Source organism: Melozone crissalis, unplaced genomic scaffold, assembly GCF_028551555.1.
Source record: "Melozone crissalis strain CALT ecotype California unplaced genomic scaffold, PUWL_Pcris_2 ptg000153l_1, whole genome shotgun sequence".
Lineage (NCBI taxonomy): Eukaryota > Metazoa > Chordata > Aves > Passeriformes > Passerellidae > Melozone > Melozone crissalis.
In genome coordinates this window covers 72,312-91,409 of record NW_026535924.1, presented here as the reverse complement: position 1 = coordinate 91,409, position 19,098 = coordinate 72,312, and the positions used below count along the sequence as shown (strand labels likewise).

The 19,098-nt window shown below is 41.2% G+C and overlaps 1 protein-coding gene across 1 annotated transcript; it reads right to left on the bottom strand.

The window, feature by feature from the left end:
- Positions 1–1,385: 1,385 nt before the first annotated feature.
- HORMAD1 (HORMA domain containing 1) lies at positions 1,386–18,034 on the bottom strand. Its single transcript, XM_054293507.1, has 14 exons — positions 18,002–18,034; positions 17,578–17,722; positions 17,219–17,282; positions 14,545–14,581; positions 14,171–14,191; positions 14,039–14,065; positions 13,369–13,436; positions 11,542–11,690; positions 10,317–10,573; positions 8,891–8,954; positions 8,667–8,734; positions 5,419–5,502; positions 1,662–2,084; positions 1,386–1,625 (listed from the first exon to the last, which is right to left on the bottom strand). Exons 1-13 carry the CDS (start codon positions 18,032–18,034, stop codon positions 2,004–2,006), a joined length of 1,098 nt encoding a protein of 365 aa, XP_054149482.1. The 3' UTR covers positions 1,386–1,625; positions 1,662–2,003.
- Positions 18,035–19,098: the final 1,064 nt, after the last annotated feature.

Genomic DNA, 19,098 nt, shown 5'->3' with positions numbered 1-19,098 from the left:
GTCTCGTCCTGTCCCGTGTCCCATCCCAATCCCGTTCCCGTTCCTGCTTATCCCGTCCCGTGTCCCATTCCGTGTCAAATCCCGTTCCCGTCCCTATTTGTACCGTCCTGTCCCGTGTCCCGTCCCGTGTCCCGTTCCCGTCCCGTGTCCCGTTCCCGCTCCAGTCCTGCCTCCTCTCCCATCCCATTCCCGTTCCGTGTCCCGTTCCCGTTTCCCTCTCCCATCCCATTCCCGTCCTGTCCCGTGTCCCATTCCCACTCCAGTCCTGTCTCTCTCTCCCATCCCGTTCTCGTTCCGTTTCCCGTTCCCGTCTCCCTCTCCCATCCCATTCCTGTTCCCGTGCCCTCCCCGTGCCGCCGGTAAGGGACCACGCCGCTCCAAGCTGAACGCCGTTTAATGACGAGCGCACATTGTTCATTCAACAGCCAAACCCGCCAGGGACGTTCCGCTGTCCCCGCCCTCCGCTCTCGTTCCCCGACACCGAACGAACGGTTCGGGCTGCAGGAGCGCTCGGTACCGGGTCCCACCCTGCCTCAAACCGTTCTGAGCTCAACCGGGATCTCCCGGTGCTCCTTGGAACCGAGCGGAGGAGCCATGGAGACCGAAATTCCTGCGTTCTGGCAGCGAGCCTGGAATTTAAAGCACGAAGAGAGCTTGTTCTTCACCTGAGCATGGCGATTCTGCTCTGGGAGAAATGCAGAGCGTCCAACTCCTCCAATTGTCCCGGTGGGAAAGGCAAAAACTGTAACTGCAAAAACTGTAACAGCCTCTAACTGACAGCCCAGCCCTGTGGAAAATTCCAGAAATCACCCCAAAACTGGAGAGGTGCTGGGGCAGGCTCAGAACCAGAGCCCACTGCTGAAACCTTGTGCTGGGGATGAGTTTCCTCCGTCACCATCAGGACCTGGAGCCAACCCACAAAGCCCCAAAAATCCAAGGATTTCTGTGCAAAATGAGTCTGGAATTCCTCAGCTGGGCTTGCTGACATTTTCCTTCCTTAAGAAACATCCTCATGGCACTGCTGATGGAGCAGAACAGATCCTTCAAACCAACAGTGAACACGCAACAGGAGTGGAGAACTTGGGCTACAAAAACTGCTCCTTGGAATTGCTGAATTTCCTCCTTTGGGTAACTTAAACTTCTCCTTGGAGTTGCTGAGCTTCCTTCTTTTGGGCAACTAAAACTGATCCTTGGGCTTCTTCTTTTGGGAACTAAAACTGCTCCTTGGAATTGCTGAGCTTCATCCTTTGGGCAACTAAAAGTGCTTTGGGCTTCTTTTGGGCAACAAAAACTGCTCCTTGGAATTGCTGAGCTCCTTGGAATTACTACAACTAGAACTGCTCCTTGGAATTGCTGAGCTTCCTCCTTTTGGGCAACTAAAACTGCTCCTTGGAATTGCTGAATTTCCTCCTTTTGGGCAACTAAAACTGCTCCCTTGGGCTTCTTCTTTTGGGCAACTAAAACTGCTCCTTGGAATTGCTGAATTTCCTCCTCTTGGGAATTAAAACTGCTCCTTGGAATTGCTGAATTTCCTCCTTTTGGCAACTAAAACTGCTCCTTGGGTTTCATCCTTTGGGCAACTAAAACTGCTCCTTGGAATTGCTGAATTTCCTCCTTTTGGGAAACTAAAATTACTCCTTGGGCTTCTTCCTTTGGGCAACTAAAACTGTTCCTTGGAATTGCTGAATTTCCTCCTTTTGGCAACTAAAACTGCTCCTTGGGTTTCATCCTTTGGGCAACTAAAACTGCTCCTTGGAATTGCTGAATTTCTCCTTTTGGGCAACTAAATCTGTTCGTTGGGTTTGCTGAGCTTCATCCTTTGGGCAACTAAAACTGCTCCTTGGAATTGCTGAATTTCCTCCTTTTGGGCACTGAAACTGCTCCTTGGAATTGCTGAATTTCCTCCTTTTGGGCACTGAAACTGCTCCTTGGAATTGCTGAATTTCCTCCTTTTGGGCACTAAAACGGCTCCTTGGAATTGCTGAATTTCCTCCTTTTGGGCACTAAAACCGCTCCCTGGGCTCGCTGAGCTTCCTCCTCTTGGGCAGCACCTCCTGGCTGGAGGAGGGCTCAGCCGGGTGCAGCTGCCAAGGAAAACCAACAATGGAATTACAGGAGCTCTGTGGGGGCAGGACAGGGCACAGCCACCCCCAGAGCTGTGACACAGCCTGAGCCCCACCCCAGGGCCTGCCCAGATGTGCTGGGCCTGCAGGAACATCTGGGTGCTGTTTCCTGGCAGCACTGACCCACTGAGGAAGGCTGGGATGTTTTCCTGTTGGGACGTTTTCCTGCTGCAGCTGTGGCAGCAGGAAATGCAGCACAGGACAAGGAGTGGGCTGAAAGAGGGGAAATTGAGGTTGGAAAAAAGGGAGAAATCCTTCCCTGTGGCGTGGGGAGGTTCAGATTGAAACAGGGGAAATTGAGGTTGGAGATAAGGGGGAAACCCTTCCCTGTGGGGTGGGGAGGTGTAGATGGAAAGAGGGAAAATTGAGGTTGGAAACATGGGGGAAATCCTTCCCTGTGGGGTGGGAAGATTTAGGTTGAAAGAGGGAAAATTGAGGTTGGAGATATGGGGGAAACCCTTCCCTGTGGAGTGGGGAGGTTCAGATTGAAACAGGGGGAAATTGAGGTTGGAAACATGGGAGAAATCCTTCTGTGGGGTGGGGAGGTGTAGATGGAAAGAGGGGAAATTGAGGTTGGGGATATGGGAGAAATCCTTCCCTGTGGGGTGGGAAGATTTAGGCTGAAAGAGGGAAAATTTAGGCTGGAAACATGGGAGAAATCCTTCCCTGTGGGTCGGGGAGGATCAGATTGAAAGAGGTGAAATTGAGGTTGGAAACATGGGAGAAATCCTTCCCTGTGGGGTGGGGAGGTGTAGATTGAAACAGGGGGAAATTGAGGTTGGAAACATGGGGGAAATCCTTCTGTGGGGTGGGAAAATTTAGGCTGAAAGAGGGGAAACTGAGGTTGGAGATAAGGGGGAAATCCTTCCCTGTGTGGTGGGAAGATTTAGGCTGAAAGAGGTGAAATTGAGGTTGGAAACATGAGAGAAATCCTTCTGTGGGGTGGGGAGGTGTAGATGGAAAGAGGGAAAATTGAGGTTGGGGATATGGGAGAAACCCTTCCCTGTGGAGTGGGGAGGTTCAGATTGAAACAGGGGGAAATTGAGGTTGGAAACATGGGACAAATCCATCCCTGTGGGGTGGGGAGGTGTAGATTGAAACAGGGGGAAATTTAGGCTGGAAACATGGGAGAAATCCTTCTGTGGGGAGGTGTAGATGGAAAGAGGGGAAATTGAGGTTGGGGATATGGGAGAAATCCTTCCCTGTGAGGTGGGAAAGTTCAGATTGAAACAGAGGGAAATTGAGGTTGGAAACATGGGAGAGATCCTTCTGTGGGGTGGGAAGATTTAGACTGAAAGAGGGGAAACTGAGGTTGGAGATATGGGGGAAACCCTTCCCTGTGGGGTGGGGAGGTGTAGATTGAAAGAGGGGAAATTGAGTTTGAAGATAAGGGAGAAATCCTTCCCTATGGGATGGGAAGATTTAGACTGAAACAGGGGGAAATTGAGGTTGGAAACATGGGAGAGATCCTTCTGTGGGGTGGGAAGATTTAGGCTGAAAGAGGGAAAATTGAGGTTGGGGATATGGGGGAAATCCTTCCCTGTGGGGAGGGGAAGCCCTGGCACAGATGATTCCATGGATTCCCCATGCCTGGAAATGTCCAAGGCCAGGCTGGGAGCACCCTGGGATGGTGGAAGGTGACCCTGGGATGGTGGAAGGTGACCCTGCCCAGGCTTTGAGGTCCCTTCATCCAAACCATTCCATGATTTCCAGATTCCAGCTCTGCAGAGGCTGCTCAGCACCCAAAAACCCCCTGAGAGCTCAGTCCTGCTGCTCCTGCCTGTGCCATGAAAAAATAACAATGAACCTTTAAATTCCATTCAAAGGTGACAATGAACCTTTAAATTTCATTCAAAGGTGACAATGAACCTTTAAATTCCATTCAAAAGTGACAATGAACCTTTAAATTCCATTCAAAAGTGACAATGAACCTTTAAATTCCATTCAAAGGTGACAATGAACCTTTAAATTCCATTCAAAGGTGACAATGAACCTTTAAATTTCATTCAAAGATGACAATGAACCTTTAGCTCCACTGTCCTTTTGGTTATTTAAATCAATTGTGATTTGTTTAATAAATTTATTACTAAGTTCAGTAAAATCTCTTGGAAAAATACCCAGGGATGGTGAGCAAACAGAACAACCTTACCTTATTTTCTGTCACATTAATAATTAGGAAAAAGCTCTGAATTTTATTGGTTGGAAACAGGGAGGGACTTCAGAGCTCATCCAGTGCCACCCCTGCCATGGCAGGGACACTTTTCAATGTCCCAGGGTGCCAGGGACAGATTTTCTGGGAATTCCATCCCAACCCTCACAGGGAAACAGTTTCTTGTGTAAAACAAAAGAGAAAAATTCACCCCAAAGGTTTTGGAGAAGGATTTGCCCCTCTCTTGGCATTGCCAGAATTCCAAATGCGTGGTGAGAGCTCAGTCAGTGAAGGAGCAGCACAGACATGAGGCCCCAAAATCAAATTCCAGCCTGGACACAACATCTGCTCCAGCTGTGCCAGGTGGGAAGGATTTGGGTCCTCACAAGCAGCACTGCCTGCCAGACTTGATTTAAATAAAAAAAACCCGGATTTTTCTTGGAATGAAGGGTGAGGTTATAATTTTGGCCCAGTGTTTCCCAAGTGGAAGCACTGGGTGAGCTCTGCTGGCACAGATGGGTCAAACCTGCAGCGTTGGCAGATCCCAACCCTCACAGGGAAACAATTTTTTGTGTAAAACAAAAGAGAAAAATTCACCCCAAAGGTTTTGGAGAAGGATTTGCCCCTCTCTTGGCATTGCCAGAATTCCAAATGCGTGGTGAGAGCTCACTCAGTGCAGGAGCAGCACAGACATGAGGCCCCAAAATCAAATTCCAGCCTGGGCACAACATCTGCTCCAGCTGTGCCAGGTGGGAAGGATTTGAGTCCTCACAAGCAGCACTGCCTGCTAAATTTGATTTAAATAAAAAAAAAAAGAAAAGGATTTTTCTTGGAATGAAGGAGTCACAGGGGTGAGGTTACAATTTTGGCACAAGGAAGCACTGGGTGAGCTCTGCTGGCACAGCTGGGTCAAACCTGCAGGAAATTTTGGCTAAATATCAACTAAAATTTAAGAATTTTTCTCAACCTGTGTTACCTTGCATCAAATCAGCTTCCAGCTCCTTGAGAATTCTTTTTGGAATTGAATGGGAACTTAGGAAGTGATGAGAATTTCATTCTGCCAATAGCAAGTGCATTCAAGCTCTTGAGTTTTCTTCACTGTTTGCAAGAGAAATGATGAGAATTAAAGGAAAATTTGATACTAACAATGCAGCTTTGGAATATCTTTCCACTTCTTGTCCTGCTCTCTGACACAATCAGCTCAGATGTTTTGCGGGTCAAATGATCAACCTGGAAGCAGAAAATTAAAAAGAAAAAAGCTGTAACAAATTAATTAAAAAATTGCAACTAAAGCGACAACTAAAATTACTAAAATTACAACTAAAATTGTAATTAAAGAAGCTGTAACAAAGCAGATTTTGCAAAAATCCACCCTGGAGACACCCAGTGTGGGGAATTCACAGTGCCTGAGTTCAGACTGAATTTGGGGGGGGTTTAAATGGTAAAAACCCCTGGAAATCACAGCTGGGTGTGCTGGAGAGCCCTGGCAGAGAGAAGCATGTGCTGGTTTTGTTTTTTTCCAAACTTAAAAACTTGAATTTTGAAGTTTGAACCAAGTTTTAAACAAGCTTTGCTTTGTCACAATTACCAGTGGAATTCCCTGCTAATTATTTCCATTTCCATGGATTTCCATTATTAAAATGGAAATTAAATTCCCCATTTTCACTCAGAAACAGTCCCAGCACCTGTTTGTTTTGTATTTTTGTATTTCAGAGGAACAGCCCTTTGGCAGTGCTTTAGAATAGTTCTGGAAAACACCAGGAAGTGAAATGTAAAGAAAAATTCAAGTTGATTGAATTCAAGTTTGAATCAAGTTTTAAACAAGTTTTGCTTTGTCACAATTAGCAGTGGAATTCCCATGTAGGCAGTTTATTAGAATGGAAATTACAGAATTCAATAAACTTTAATTTTTAAGTTTGAACCAAGTTTTAAACAAGCTTTGCTTTGTCACAATTACCAGTGGAATTCCCTGCTAATTATTTCCATTTCCATGTTCTGGAAAACACCAGGAAGTGAAATGCAAAGGAATTCAATCAACTGGAATTTTTAAGTTTGGATCAAGTTTTAAACAAGCTTTGCGTTGTCAGAATTACCAGTGGAATTCCCATTTAGGCAGTTTATTAGAATGGAAATTAAATTTTCCATTTTCACCCAGAAACAGTCTCAGCACCTGTTTGTTTTGTATTTTTGTATTTCAGAGGAACAGCCCTTTGTCAGTGCTTTAGAATAGTTCTGGAAAACACCAGGAAGTGAAATGTAAAGGAATTCAATCAACTGGAATTTTTAAGTTTGGATCAAGTTCTAAACAAGCTTTGCTTTATCAGAATTACCAGTGGAATTCCCATTTAGGCAGTTTATTAGAATGGAAATTGCAGAATTCAATAAACTTTAATTTTTAAGTTTGAATCAAGTTTTAAACAAGCTTTGCTTTGTCACAATTACCAGTGGAATTCCCATTTAGGCAGTTTATTAAAATGGAAATTACATTTTCCATTTTCACTCAGAAACAGTCCCAGCACCTGTTTGTTTTGCATTTCAGAGGAACAGCCTTTTGTCAGTGCTTTAGAATAGTTCTGGAAAACACCAGGAACTGAAATGTAAAGGAATTCAATCAACTTTAATTTTGAAGTTTGAATCAAGTTCTAAACAAGCTTTGCTTTGTCACAAGTAGCAGTGGAATTCCCTGCTAATTATTTCCATTTCCATCTTCTGGAAAACACCAGGAAGTGAAATGCAAAGGAATTCAATCAACTTAAAAATTAAAGTTTGGATCAAATTTCAAACAACTTTGCTTTGTCACAATTACCAGTGGAATTCCCATTTAGGCAGTTTATTAAAATGGAAATTACATTTTCCATTTTCACTCAGAAACAGTCCCAGCACCTGTTTGTTTTGCATTTCAGCCTTTTGGCAGTGCTTCAGAATAGTTCTGGAAAACAGCAGGAAGTGAAATGTAAAGGAATTCAACCAACTTTAATTTTTAAGTTTGAACCAACTTTTAAACAAGCTTTGCTTTGTCACAATTACCAGTGGAATTGCCTGCTAATTATTTCCATTTCCATGTATTTCCATTATTAAAATGGAAAGTAAATTCCCCATTTTCACTCAGAAACAGTCCCAGCACCTGTTTGTTTTGTATTTCAGCCTTTTGTCAGTGCTTTAGAATAGTTCTGGAAAACACCAGGAAGTGAAATGTAAAGGAATTCAATCAACTTTAATTTTGAAGTTTGAACCAAGTTTTAAACAAGCTTTGCTTTGTCAGAAATACCAGTGGAATTCCCTGCTAATTATTTCCATTTCCATGTTCTGGAAAACAGCAGGAAGTGAAATGCAAAGGAATTCAATCAACTTTAATTTTAAAGTTTGGATCAAGTTTTAAACAAGCTTTGCTTTGTCACAATTAGAAGTGGAATTGCCTGCTAATTATTTCCATGGATTTCCATTATTAAAATGGAAATTAAATTCCCCTTTTTTCACTCAGAAACAGTCCCAGCACCTGTTTGTTTTGCATTTCAGAGGAACAGCCTTTTGTCAGTGCTTTAGAATAGTTCTGGAAAACACCAGGAAGTGAAATGTAGAGGAATTCAATCAACTTTAAGTTTGGATCAAGTTTTAAACAAGCTTTGCTTTGTCACAATTACCAGTGGAATTCCCTGCTAATTCTTTCCATTTCCATGGATTTCCATTATTAAAATGGAAATTAAATTCCCCTTTTTTCACTCAGAAACAGTCCCAGCACCTGTTTGTTTTGTATTTCAGAGGAACAGCCCTTTGGCAGTGCTTTAGAACAGTTCTGGAAAACACCAGGAAGTGAAATGTAAAGGAATTCAATCAACAGGAATTTTGAAGTTTGAACCAAGTTTTAAACAAGCTTTGCTTTGTCAGAAATACCAGTGGAATTCCCTGCTAATTATTTCCATTTCCATGTTCTGGAAAACAGCAGGAAGTGAAATGCAAAGGAATTCAATCAACTTTAATTTTAAAGTTTGGATCAAGCTTTGCTTTGTCACAATTAGCAGTGGAATTCTCTGCTAATTATTTCCATTTCCATGCATTTCCATTATTAAAATGGAAATTAAATTCCCCCTTTTCACTCAGAAACTTGGGTGACACTGGAAAACACCAGGAAGTGAAATGTAGAAGAATTCAATAAACCTGAATTTTGAAGTTTGAACCAAGTTTTAAACAAGCTTTGTCAGAATTAGCAGTGGAATTCCCTGCTAATTATTTCCATTTCCATGTTCTGGAAAACAGCAGGAAGTGAAATGTGAAGGAATTTTGTGGCTGGGAATTGTGACTGTGGGAAACGGGGATTCAGCAGATCAGCCATGAGTCAATCCAAGGAAGAAGGAGCTGCAGGAAAAGCTGAAGATGACAGAGCAGAGTTTTCCTACCTGAGGATTGGAAACATGGGCAGGAGTCTGGATCCCTCCAGCTTCACCTCCATGAGCTGAATTCTTTCCTGAAAGAAGAACTGGAGATTAAATAAAGGTTTAAAAAAATCAACAATCCAAAGCAAACAACACCAGCTCTGCCCCAAGAACATTACTAATTAAGGAAAAGCTCTGAATTATTAATTATTATCTAAAAATTATAATATAAAATATACAAATATTACCTGGAGCTTCTGAAATATTCACATGATTCTTATCTTCCACTTCATTATCCAAGGCAGGATCCTCCTGGATGGAGAAACAGGTTTGTCACTGACTGCAGGCACACAAGGGAGAAGTTTCCCCTCAGATGATCAAGGACACACTTTTGAGATGGATTTGTGGCGGAATAAACTGAAATAAGGGATGTCTGAAAATAGAGGTGGCAGTCAAATTAAGGAAAAAAATGAATTTAAGGCATTTTGTCCTGCTTAAAAATGCCTGAAAATAGACATGGCAGTAAAATTAAGGAAAAAATGAATTTAAGGCATTTTGTCCTGCTGAAACATGTCTGAAAATAGAGATGGCAGTAAAATTAAGGAAAAAAATGAATTTAAGGCATTTTGTCCTGCTTAAAAATGCCTGAAAATAGACATGGCAGTAAAATTAAGGAAAAAAAGAATTTAAGATATTTTGTCCTGCTTAACCATGTCTGAAAATAGAGATGGCAGTAAAATTAAGGAAAAAATGAATTTAAGATATTCTGTCCTGCTTAAAAATGTCTGAACATAGAGATGGCAGTGTCCCCATGCCATGAGCTGTCCCTCTGCTGCTCCTCGTGCACAGGCACTGCTTCAAACTGCAAACTGGAGCAGTAAAATTAAGGAAAAAATGAATTTAAGGCATTTTGTACTGCTGAAATGTGTCTGAAAAGAGAGATGGCAGTAAAATTAAGGAAAAAATGAATTTAAGCCATTTTGTCCTCCTTAACCATGTCTGAAAATAGAGATGGCAGTAAAATTAAGGAAAAAATGAATTTAAGCCATTCTGTCCTGCTTAAAAATGCCTGAAAATAGAGATGGCAGTGTCCCCATGCCATGAGCTGTCCCTCTGCTGCTCCTCGTGCACAGGCACTGCCTCAACAGTACCAGGCTGCAAACTCGAGCAGGAAAATTAAGGAAAAAATTAATTTAAGCCATTCTGTCCTGCTGAAACATGTCTGAAAATAGAGATGGCAGTAAAATTCAGGAAAAAATGAATTTGAGCCATTTTGTCCTGCTTAAAAATGTCTGAAAATAGAGATGGCAGTGTCCCCATGACATGAGCTGTCCCTCTGCTGCTCCTCATGCACAGGCACTGCTTCAAAATGCAAACTGGGGCAGTAAAATTAAGGAAAAAATGAATTTAAGGCATTTTGTCCTGCTGAAACATGCCTGAAAATAGAGATGGCAGTAAAATTCAGGAAAAAAAGAATTTAAGATATTTTGTCCTGCTTAAAAATGCCTGAAAATAGAGATGGCAGTAAAATTCAGGAAAAAATGAATTTAAGGCATTCTGTACTGCTTAACCATGTCTGAAAATTACACACAGTGAAATAATCATGGACTTTTTTTAGATGATACATGACAAAAAATTTCAAAAAGCTACCCAAAGCAAAGCCTGCGCTCTTACATTCATGTCCTGGCTCTCCTCCTCTGGGTCACCTCTGCTCACCCCACACGCCTGGAGGGGCTCAGCAGTCTCTCCCTGCTTCAGGATGCTCTTATCAACGCTCTCCATGCGCTGCCTCTCCGTGGTGATTTTCAGTTTCAGCAGGTGGAAGGGCGTTGGCACTTCCCCCACGTTCAGGTACATGGGCTCCTCCTGGAACAGCAGCCCCGCGTCCTTGGCCTCCTTGAAGCCTGGGGGTTGGTAATCAGGGGGGGTAACTGCAGAGAGATGGAATGGTTTAGGTCCTGCAAAACGGATTTTAACTCTTTTCTCCTTTAAACACAGAGAGTTACTGTAAAAAACTGTGTGGGGAGGGGAATAATCAATATTGAGTTTGAGGGAATGAAGCACAACAGGCAAAGCTCTTTGGAAGAGGTTGTGGATACAGAGAGAGAAAACAGAAGCTCTGATTTGTCACTGTAAGGCAGAGAAATGCATGTTTTAGATCTTGCAAAACTGATTTTAACTCTTCTCTCCTTTAAATATAGAGAGTTACTGCAAAAAACTGTGTGTGGAAGGGAATAATCAATATCGAGTTTGGAACAAATGAAGCACAACAGGCAAAGCCCTGATAAAGCTGTTTGGAAGAGGTTATGGATACAGAGAGAGAAAATAGAAGCTCTGATTTGTCACTGTAAGGCAGAGAAATGAATGTTTTAGATCTTGCAAAACTGATTTTAACTCTTTTCTCCTTTAAAATCAGAGAGTTACTGTAAAAACTGTGTGTGGAGGGGAATAATCAATATTGAGTTTGGAGTAAATGAAGCACAACAGGCAAAGCTCTGGTAAAGCTCTTTGGAAGAGGTTGTGGATACAGAGAGAGAAAACAGAAGCTCTGATTTGTCACTGTAAGGCAGAGAAATGAAATGCTTTTTAACTCTTTTCTCCTTTAAATATAGAGAGTCACAGCAAAAAAAACTGCTTGGGGAGGGGAATAATCAATAGTGAGTTTGGAGTAAATGAAGCACAACAGGCAAAGCCCTGGTAAAACTCTTTGAAGGTTGTGGATACAGAGAGAGAAAATAGAAGCTCTGATTTGTCACTGTAAGGCAGAGAAATGAAATGTTTTAGATCTTGCAAAACTGATTTTAACTCTTTTCTCCTTTAAATACAGAGGGTTACTGCAAAAACTGCGTGGGGAGGGGAATAATCAATGTTGAGTTTGGAGTTTGATTTTCCAGAATACCCTCATCATAGTAGAGGAGTTTCATGGTGAGGCAGACGTCGCTGGGCAGGGGGCTCAGGTTCTGCATCAGGATGTAGATCTTGCGGATGAGGAGGATGCTGGCCCTCTTGGTGTCTGCACAGCTGATGGGGCACTCCGACTTGTCCTTGCTGGAAACACACAGCAACACCTGAGCTTTTGTTGCGTTGGGATCTCAGGGTTTAGCTCAGAACCTCGGGTCCCTCCCCTGATAATTCCCTGCCAGGTTTATCAATCATTTCTGCTTTCCCCTCCCAGCGCTGCCTGTCACTCCTGGAATTCCAGAAGGGCAGGGAGTGATTGGCACATTCAAACCCCTGGGTGGGCACTGGGCCATCCAGGTGTCCTTTGTCCCTTTGTCCCTGCTTGGTGGCTCCCTGCCCCTTCCCTGGGGTTCAAAGGAGCAGCAACCACGGGCTCAGGGAGTTCTCTTGGAGCTGGTGCTGCATTCAGAGAACAAAGCTCTGGATCCAAACCCTCCATCAGAACCGACTCCTTTCCTTCACCATCACCTTAAAGCTTCTCCACAGAGGGAAACCTGAGGAGCAGCCCCTGTTATGGGGGGAAGCTCCATCCCAGCAGCACCAGTGGGATGGAACAGAACCCTAATCCTAACCCCTAACCCTAAACCTGACCGACTAAACCTGCAGGCCTGGACTTGTCTCCATGAACCCAACTGCAACACCCAGCCAGCCAAAAGTGTCTGTGGGGTGAAACACCACATACCCAGCCAGCCAAAAATGGGTTGAAACACCACATACCCAGCCAAAAGTGTCTGTGGGGTGAAAACACCACAAATCCAACCAGCCAAAAATGGGGTGAAACACCACACACCCATCAGCCCAAAGTGTCTGTGGGTGAAACACCACACATCCACAGCCAAAAGTGTGTGTGGGGTGAAACACCACAAATCCACAGCCAAAAGTGTCTGTGGGGTGCAACACCACAAATCCACAGCCAAAAATGGGGTGAAACACCACAAATCCAGCCAGCCCAAAGTGTCTGTGGGGTGAAACACCACGGTTTGCCACTTTTTGGTTCAGCACCAAGGGCCAGACAAGCTCAGGCTGAATTGGTAAACATTCCAGTAAAATTTAATGCAGAGTGAGCAGTTTCATTCTCTGTTTGTTAACAAACATTCATTGCCTCAGGTCTGAGATGGAGCACTGCAGTTCCTAACCCTGCCTGAGTCCTGCACGTTCTCTGCCCTATGGGAGATCAAACCCTGAGCCAGAGACATCAGCAGAGTTCAGGGATCAGCACCTGGCACCAACTGCTCCATCCTGCACCACACAGTGCCTAAATACCCCAAAGAAATACTGAAATGAAGAGAAAACGAGGCACTTGTGAAAGCCTCACTTCTGGGAAGCGCTTTCCCTTAAATAAAGGCTCTCTTCAAGTTTCCTCAACACTGAACATATTTAGGTTCTCTAAATGTCTCCTCAACACTAAAAATTTTCTACAAATCTATTTCCCTCAATTGGTAATGATAATAAACCTGGTGCAGAAGTGACTCCTGGCATCCAGGTCCAACATTTCCACCTGAAATCCAGAATCCCAGCTCAAAGCCAAAACCTCTCCTGCTCCCCAGCTCCTCCCACCCGAGGGCCTGCAGAGCAGGGCAAGGATCTCCTGGTTCTCCTTTTCTATTTTAAGGAGCATTTGATGCAGGAGGGAAGCTGGGAGGAGTTTGAACTGTATTTTAATTAATTGTTTTAAAATAAGTCATTTTTCTGTAGCTGTGACCGAGCAAAATGTTGTGGGGTTTGTTTTGTTTTGGGTTTTTTTTGGATTTTTTTTGGGTTTTACCTGCCAAAATCCAGGAGTGGCCCATTGTGGGTGTACTTGAACTTGAAGTGGTAACACTCAGTGACTGTCTGCAAACAAAGCCAGGATTAATTAATTAATTATGAAATTAATTAATTATTAAATTAATTATTAAATTCTAAACACTCCTGCTGCAGCTCTGCTCACTAATCTGTCAGCCTTTAAAGGAAATAACTGAAACCCAACTCCCATGTGCTGAATACAGCTTCCTAATCCTCTAACAATTAACAGCAAAAAAATGCATAAAACTGTTTAAAACTTCATAAAAATGATGATTCTTTTCCAGGAATCAGTGTGATCAAATATTTTGAAAATCAGCTGAAGTTTTTAGCATAAAATATTCCAGTTTGAATGAAAATTTGTGGGACACACAGTGGGTTTTGTGTTTTCCATAAAAGTCCCACAAATTTGTTAAGCAGAGTCAGGATGGGACATTTCACCCTGCAGTGATATTTTGGTTTCTGAAAACACTCAAATGTAATTCCACACATGGCAATTCTCACTGTAAAAATTCCCATTTTTACAGCTGGTAATTTCAAATAATTTCAAAATGCTCTTTTTAAACAGAGGTGCATGTTAAATATTCCTGTTTGCACCCACTGTATTTCACCATATCCACATTATCACCAGGGAGATATTCCAGCAGATTTACCTGAGGCTCTTCTGTCTGGGTATAAACCTGTGGTTTTGAAGAAAAATAAAGGAAAAGAAAATAAAGAATGAGAACTGCACATTCCTCAAAGAATATCCCTCAAAAATGCCCCTGCCTTTCAGAGATACTCACTGCCAGGACAATCTGTCTCAGCTGTCAGGAACATAAACAGGGAAAAAAAAAAAACCAAAAAAAAAGAACATTAAATATATTTCATTGCAACATTAAATATATTTCATTGCCCATCTGTGCTGCCCAAACTGCTTTTCTCTAGCTCTGAAATCCAACCCAGGCAATTAAAGCCCGCAGGAATAAAAATTTCTTCCTCTGTTGAGGAGGAGAGGATTGAGCTGCAGAGAAAACACCCACAGATCCCTCTCTGGTTTTTTGTGCTGCTGTTTGCAAGAGTTTGATGCAGAAACGTTTGTGCATCCCACACTGCAGCTGAGTGAGCTCAGTGAAATCAAAATTGCATTAAAACTGAAATAAGAGTGGAAAAAACTCACATATTTCTTCTGCAAGGCATCATAGCATCCCAACATCCTGCAAAAAGCAAAGAACATTGGCCAGCAACTGCTGATTTGCATTCGTTTCTCACTAACAGCACCAAAAAAATGAAAATTTTGTGTTTATTCTTACTGGATTAAAGTAATAATAACACTTATCCATCATTCCATCTTATTGGCAGTGATACAAAATGTGTAACACCAAATCATCCCAACCTATTAAATGAGTAATTAAAAATATAATCTGGAGGTAATTCAATTTAAAATGTAATCTAGAGGTAAATCAATTTAAATATAATCTGGAGGTAAATCAATTTAAAATATAATCAGGAGGTAAATCAATCAAAATATAGTCTGGAGGTAAATCAGTTTAAAATATAATCTGGAGGTAAATCAATTTAAATGTAATCTGGAGGTAAATCAATTTAAATGTAATCTGGAGGTGAATCAATTTAAATATAATCTGGAGGTAAATCAATTTAAATATAACCTGGAGGTAAATCAATTAAAATATAGTCTGGAGGTAAATCAGTTTAAAATTGTAATCTGGAGGTAAATCAATTTAAATGTAATCTGGAGGTAAATCAATCAAAATACAATCTGGAGGTAAATCAATTTAAATATAACCTAGGGGTAAATCAATTAAAATATAACCTGGAGGTAAATCAATTAAAATATAACCTGGAGGTAAATCAATTAAAAATACAATCTGGAGGTCTGAATTGAGCTGAATTTTACTGAATTGATCAGTAAAAACACATTGTAATGCTTCAAACACCTTCCAACACAAATATTCATTAATCAGGGGAGCAGTTTGGTCTGGAGGAAGTTCAAGGTCCCTTCCAGCCCAAACCATTCCATGATTTTATTATCATTTATAATTACTGATTTATAAATCAGTAATTCAGCTGATCAGCAACATTGCTGAAGCATAAAGAAATTTTTACCTTGATTTAGATGTTGCTATTTACTTTTTATGCAAGACCCAATTAGGGAATCAAAATTTACCCTATGATTTTTTTTTTTTCTTAGAGTCAACAAACAAAAATTGGGTGTGTTTACTAAATGAAGAAATTAATTAAAATAAAATCTGTGAGATCTTTAAATTTCAGCTGCAAAATGGTGGCTTTGAATCTCCTCATCAACTAGAGAGGAACTGCTTTTAGATTTTTGCATTTTTGTGCATCCTTGAGTGCTCATATTCAGAGGAATTAAGTCTACAAATCCATAATGTTAGATATTTAGTGTTTATTTAGTTTATTTAGTGTTAGATATTTAGTGTTTATTTAGTTTATTTAGTGTTAGATATTTAGTGTTTTATTTATTTATGCTCAGAGGAATGAAGCATACAAATCCATAGTGTTAGATATTTAGTGTTTATTTAGTTCATTTAGTGTTAGATATTTAGTGTTTATTTAGTTTATTTAGTGTTAGATATTTAGTGTTTTATTTATTTATGCTCAGAGGAATGAAGCATACAAATCCATAGTGTTAGATATTTAGTGTTTATTTAGTTCATTTAGTGTTAGATATTTAGTGTTTTACCTATTTAGCTCATGCTCAGAGGAATGAAGTATACAAATGCATAGTGTTAGATATTTAGTGTTTATTTAGTTTATTTGGTGTTAGATATTTAGTGTTTATTTAGTTTATTTGGTGTTAGATATTTAGTGTTTTATTTATTTAGCTCATGCTCAGAAGAATGAAGCATACAAATGCATATTGTTAGATATTTAGTGTTTATCAAATTAATTAATTAATTAAAATAAAATCTGTGAGACATTTAAATTTCAGATGCAAAATGGTGGCTTTGAGTCTCCTCATCAACTAGAGAGGAACTGCTTTTAGATTTTTGCATTTTTGTGCATCCTTGAAGTGCTCATGCTCAGAGGAATGAAGTATACCAATACATAGTGTTAGATATTTAGTGTTTATTTAGTTTATTTAGTGTTAGATATTTAGTGTTTTATTTATTTATGCTCAGAGGAATGAAGCATACAAATCCATAGTGTTAGATATTTAGTGTTTATTTAGTTTATTTAGTGTTAGATATTTAGTGTTTTATTTATTTAGCTCGTGCTCAGAGGAATAAAGTATACAAATAGTGCTAGATATTTAATGTTTATTTAGTTTATTTAGTGTTAGATATTTAGTGTTTATTTAGTTTATTTAGTGTTAGATATTTAGTGTTTTATTTATTTATGCTCAGAGGAATGAAGCATACAAATCCATAGTGTTAGATATTTAGTGTTTATTTAGTTTATTTAGTGTTAGATATTTAGTGTTTTATTTATTTAGCTCGTGCTCAGAGGAATAAAGTATACAAATAGTGCTAGATATTTAATGTTTATTTAGTTTATTTAGTGTTAGATATTTAGTGTTTATTTAGTTTATTTAGTGTTAGATATTTAGTGTTTTATTTATTTAGCTCGTGCTCAGAGGAATGAAGCATACAAATACATTGTGTTAGATATTTAGTGTTTATTTAGTAAATATAAAGTATTTAATAAATATATAGTCACTCTGCAAACAGAGATTTGTGCTGTCCTAAGCCCTGAGCTGAAAATACCATTGTGACACAAATGTGGGATTTGCCTTTTTCTGCAAACAGCCAGGAAGGAACCTTTGAGCATTTGGATGCTGAGGAAATCTTACCTGTGTGCAATCAACTTACCATTTCACCAGCTGGCTAGAGCCAGGAGAGTTTTTGTCTTCCCGCAGAATTTTCACACAAATTTCTCAAAAAAAAAAACCCAAAAAAAACACACACACATTAACTTAGGACAAAGTGCAATGAAAAGTTCAATGCCTAAAAGCACATATCAAGAAGAGACTAAAATTAACATTACTGACAAGTGTGAGCATCATTTTAATGCTCGGTTAGCAGCAGCAATAACAAAATGTAATTTATTAATATGTGAAATTTCCATTCCATGCATCAAAATGACATCCACTCATTAAAAAGACCAAATGGCCTTAAAAACAACTCCATGACAAGAATTTTTGTAAATTCTGATGGAAGCAGCCCCTTACCATCCATGTATCTGGTTCCATAGGCACTTTCAGGGAAGATTCCCCTCAGGTAAGTGATGCAGGACACTGCCACTGCCAGGAGCCTCTTCACCAGCATCAGGGATTGCTGCTCCGTGGCAATTTTATTGGGAAATACAACTGCACTCTGAAAATCCCAGCAAGAAACCAATGAATTTTTATGATTTATAAAGTTAAGCACATTCCTTACGCTTGGTGTTACAGTATTTGTAGGACACAGCTGGTTTCTACCAATCAAACAACAAAGTTAAGATTGTTTTTCTATAATTTTTTCTAGATATTCTTTATTCATCATTAAAAGACCAAACTAGCCTGCTATTTTCACAGAGCACCTGGATGCACTATTCCAGCCAAAATTCCCCCATTTTTCCCGTTATTGTGCTGAAATACACAAACAAAACCATACCACAGAATTCCTTTGCTTCTGAGCAGTTGCCATTCTGCAGGGATTCCTGTGCCTGTCAATAAAACACCTTCATTAGCACCTGGATAAGGAAAAAGGGGCTGCAGCTTCTCCAGGGCATTCCCTGGATTTACAAACACCTCCTGCACAACTCACCAGCTCAAATAAACCTGTGTTTTTCACAAAACAGAGCAGGATGGCTCCTCTGATCATCCTCAGTATCAGGTTCTTGATTTTCACGGCTTCCCTGAGGCTACAGGATGCAATAATTAGAATGTTTATATCTGTATTTCTATGAAATATGAACATCTAAAAGCAGTTCTCTTCAGTACTAACTGGTGCCCAACCTACAGGATTTTCAAAGGAGTTTAGGAAAATGCTCCCCACATTTCGAACACCCCCAGACTTGAGTGGTTTTCATCTATAATTTAAATGAGTGTGGGAGAATCTGAACCCTCACCACTCTAAGCCTGACTCCACACAAACATTCCCCCCAACTCAGGAATAACAAATTCACCCACGCCCGAGGAAAACACCTTCCCCAAGTTAGAAATAAGGTCTGGATCACGAGGGGCACCGAGTTCCCCTCAGTAATCCTCCATAAACCCCCTGATTGCGGCACAGGGCGGCTGTGAGGAAGGAGCCGCTCCCCTCAGCCTCAGCCCAGAAACCACCACCTGCTTCGAGGGAAACTGAGGCAAGCGCGAAGACACAACGCTGCAAAGCAGCGCGGGGCGGCGGGCAACAAAACTCGGAGGTGAGGTGAGAGAGATAATCGAGGAAAAATTGAAGAAGAGTGTAAGGAGAGAGATGAGGGAAGGAAGTTGAAAGAGATGAGAGAAGCGCCCGCCCTCACCCTCAGGGCGCCTTTCCCGCCCTCGCCCTCAGCCGGCTCCGCCGCGGGGCCGTGCGCAAACGCAGGGGGCGGGGCTTGCCTGCAGGGGGCGGGGCTTGCCCTCAGCCGGCGCACCGCGCATGCGCGGCTCTGCCCCGGCTGTGAGGGGTCTGGGGGTTGTGCAATGTTCTGGGCTGTGAGGGAATTACAAAGATTTTCTTTTTAATTTTTCATCACTGGTGCTGCATTGACACCCCAAAAACCC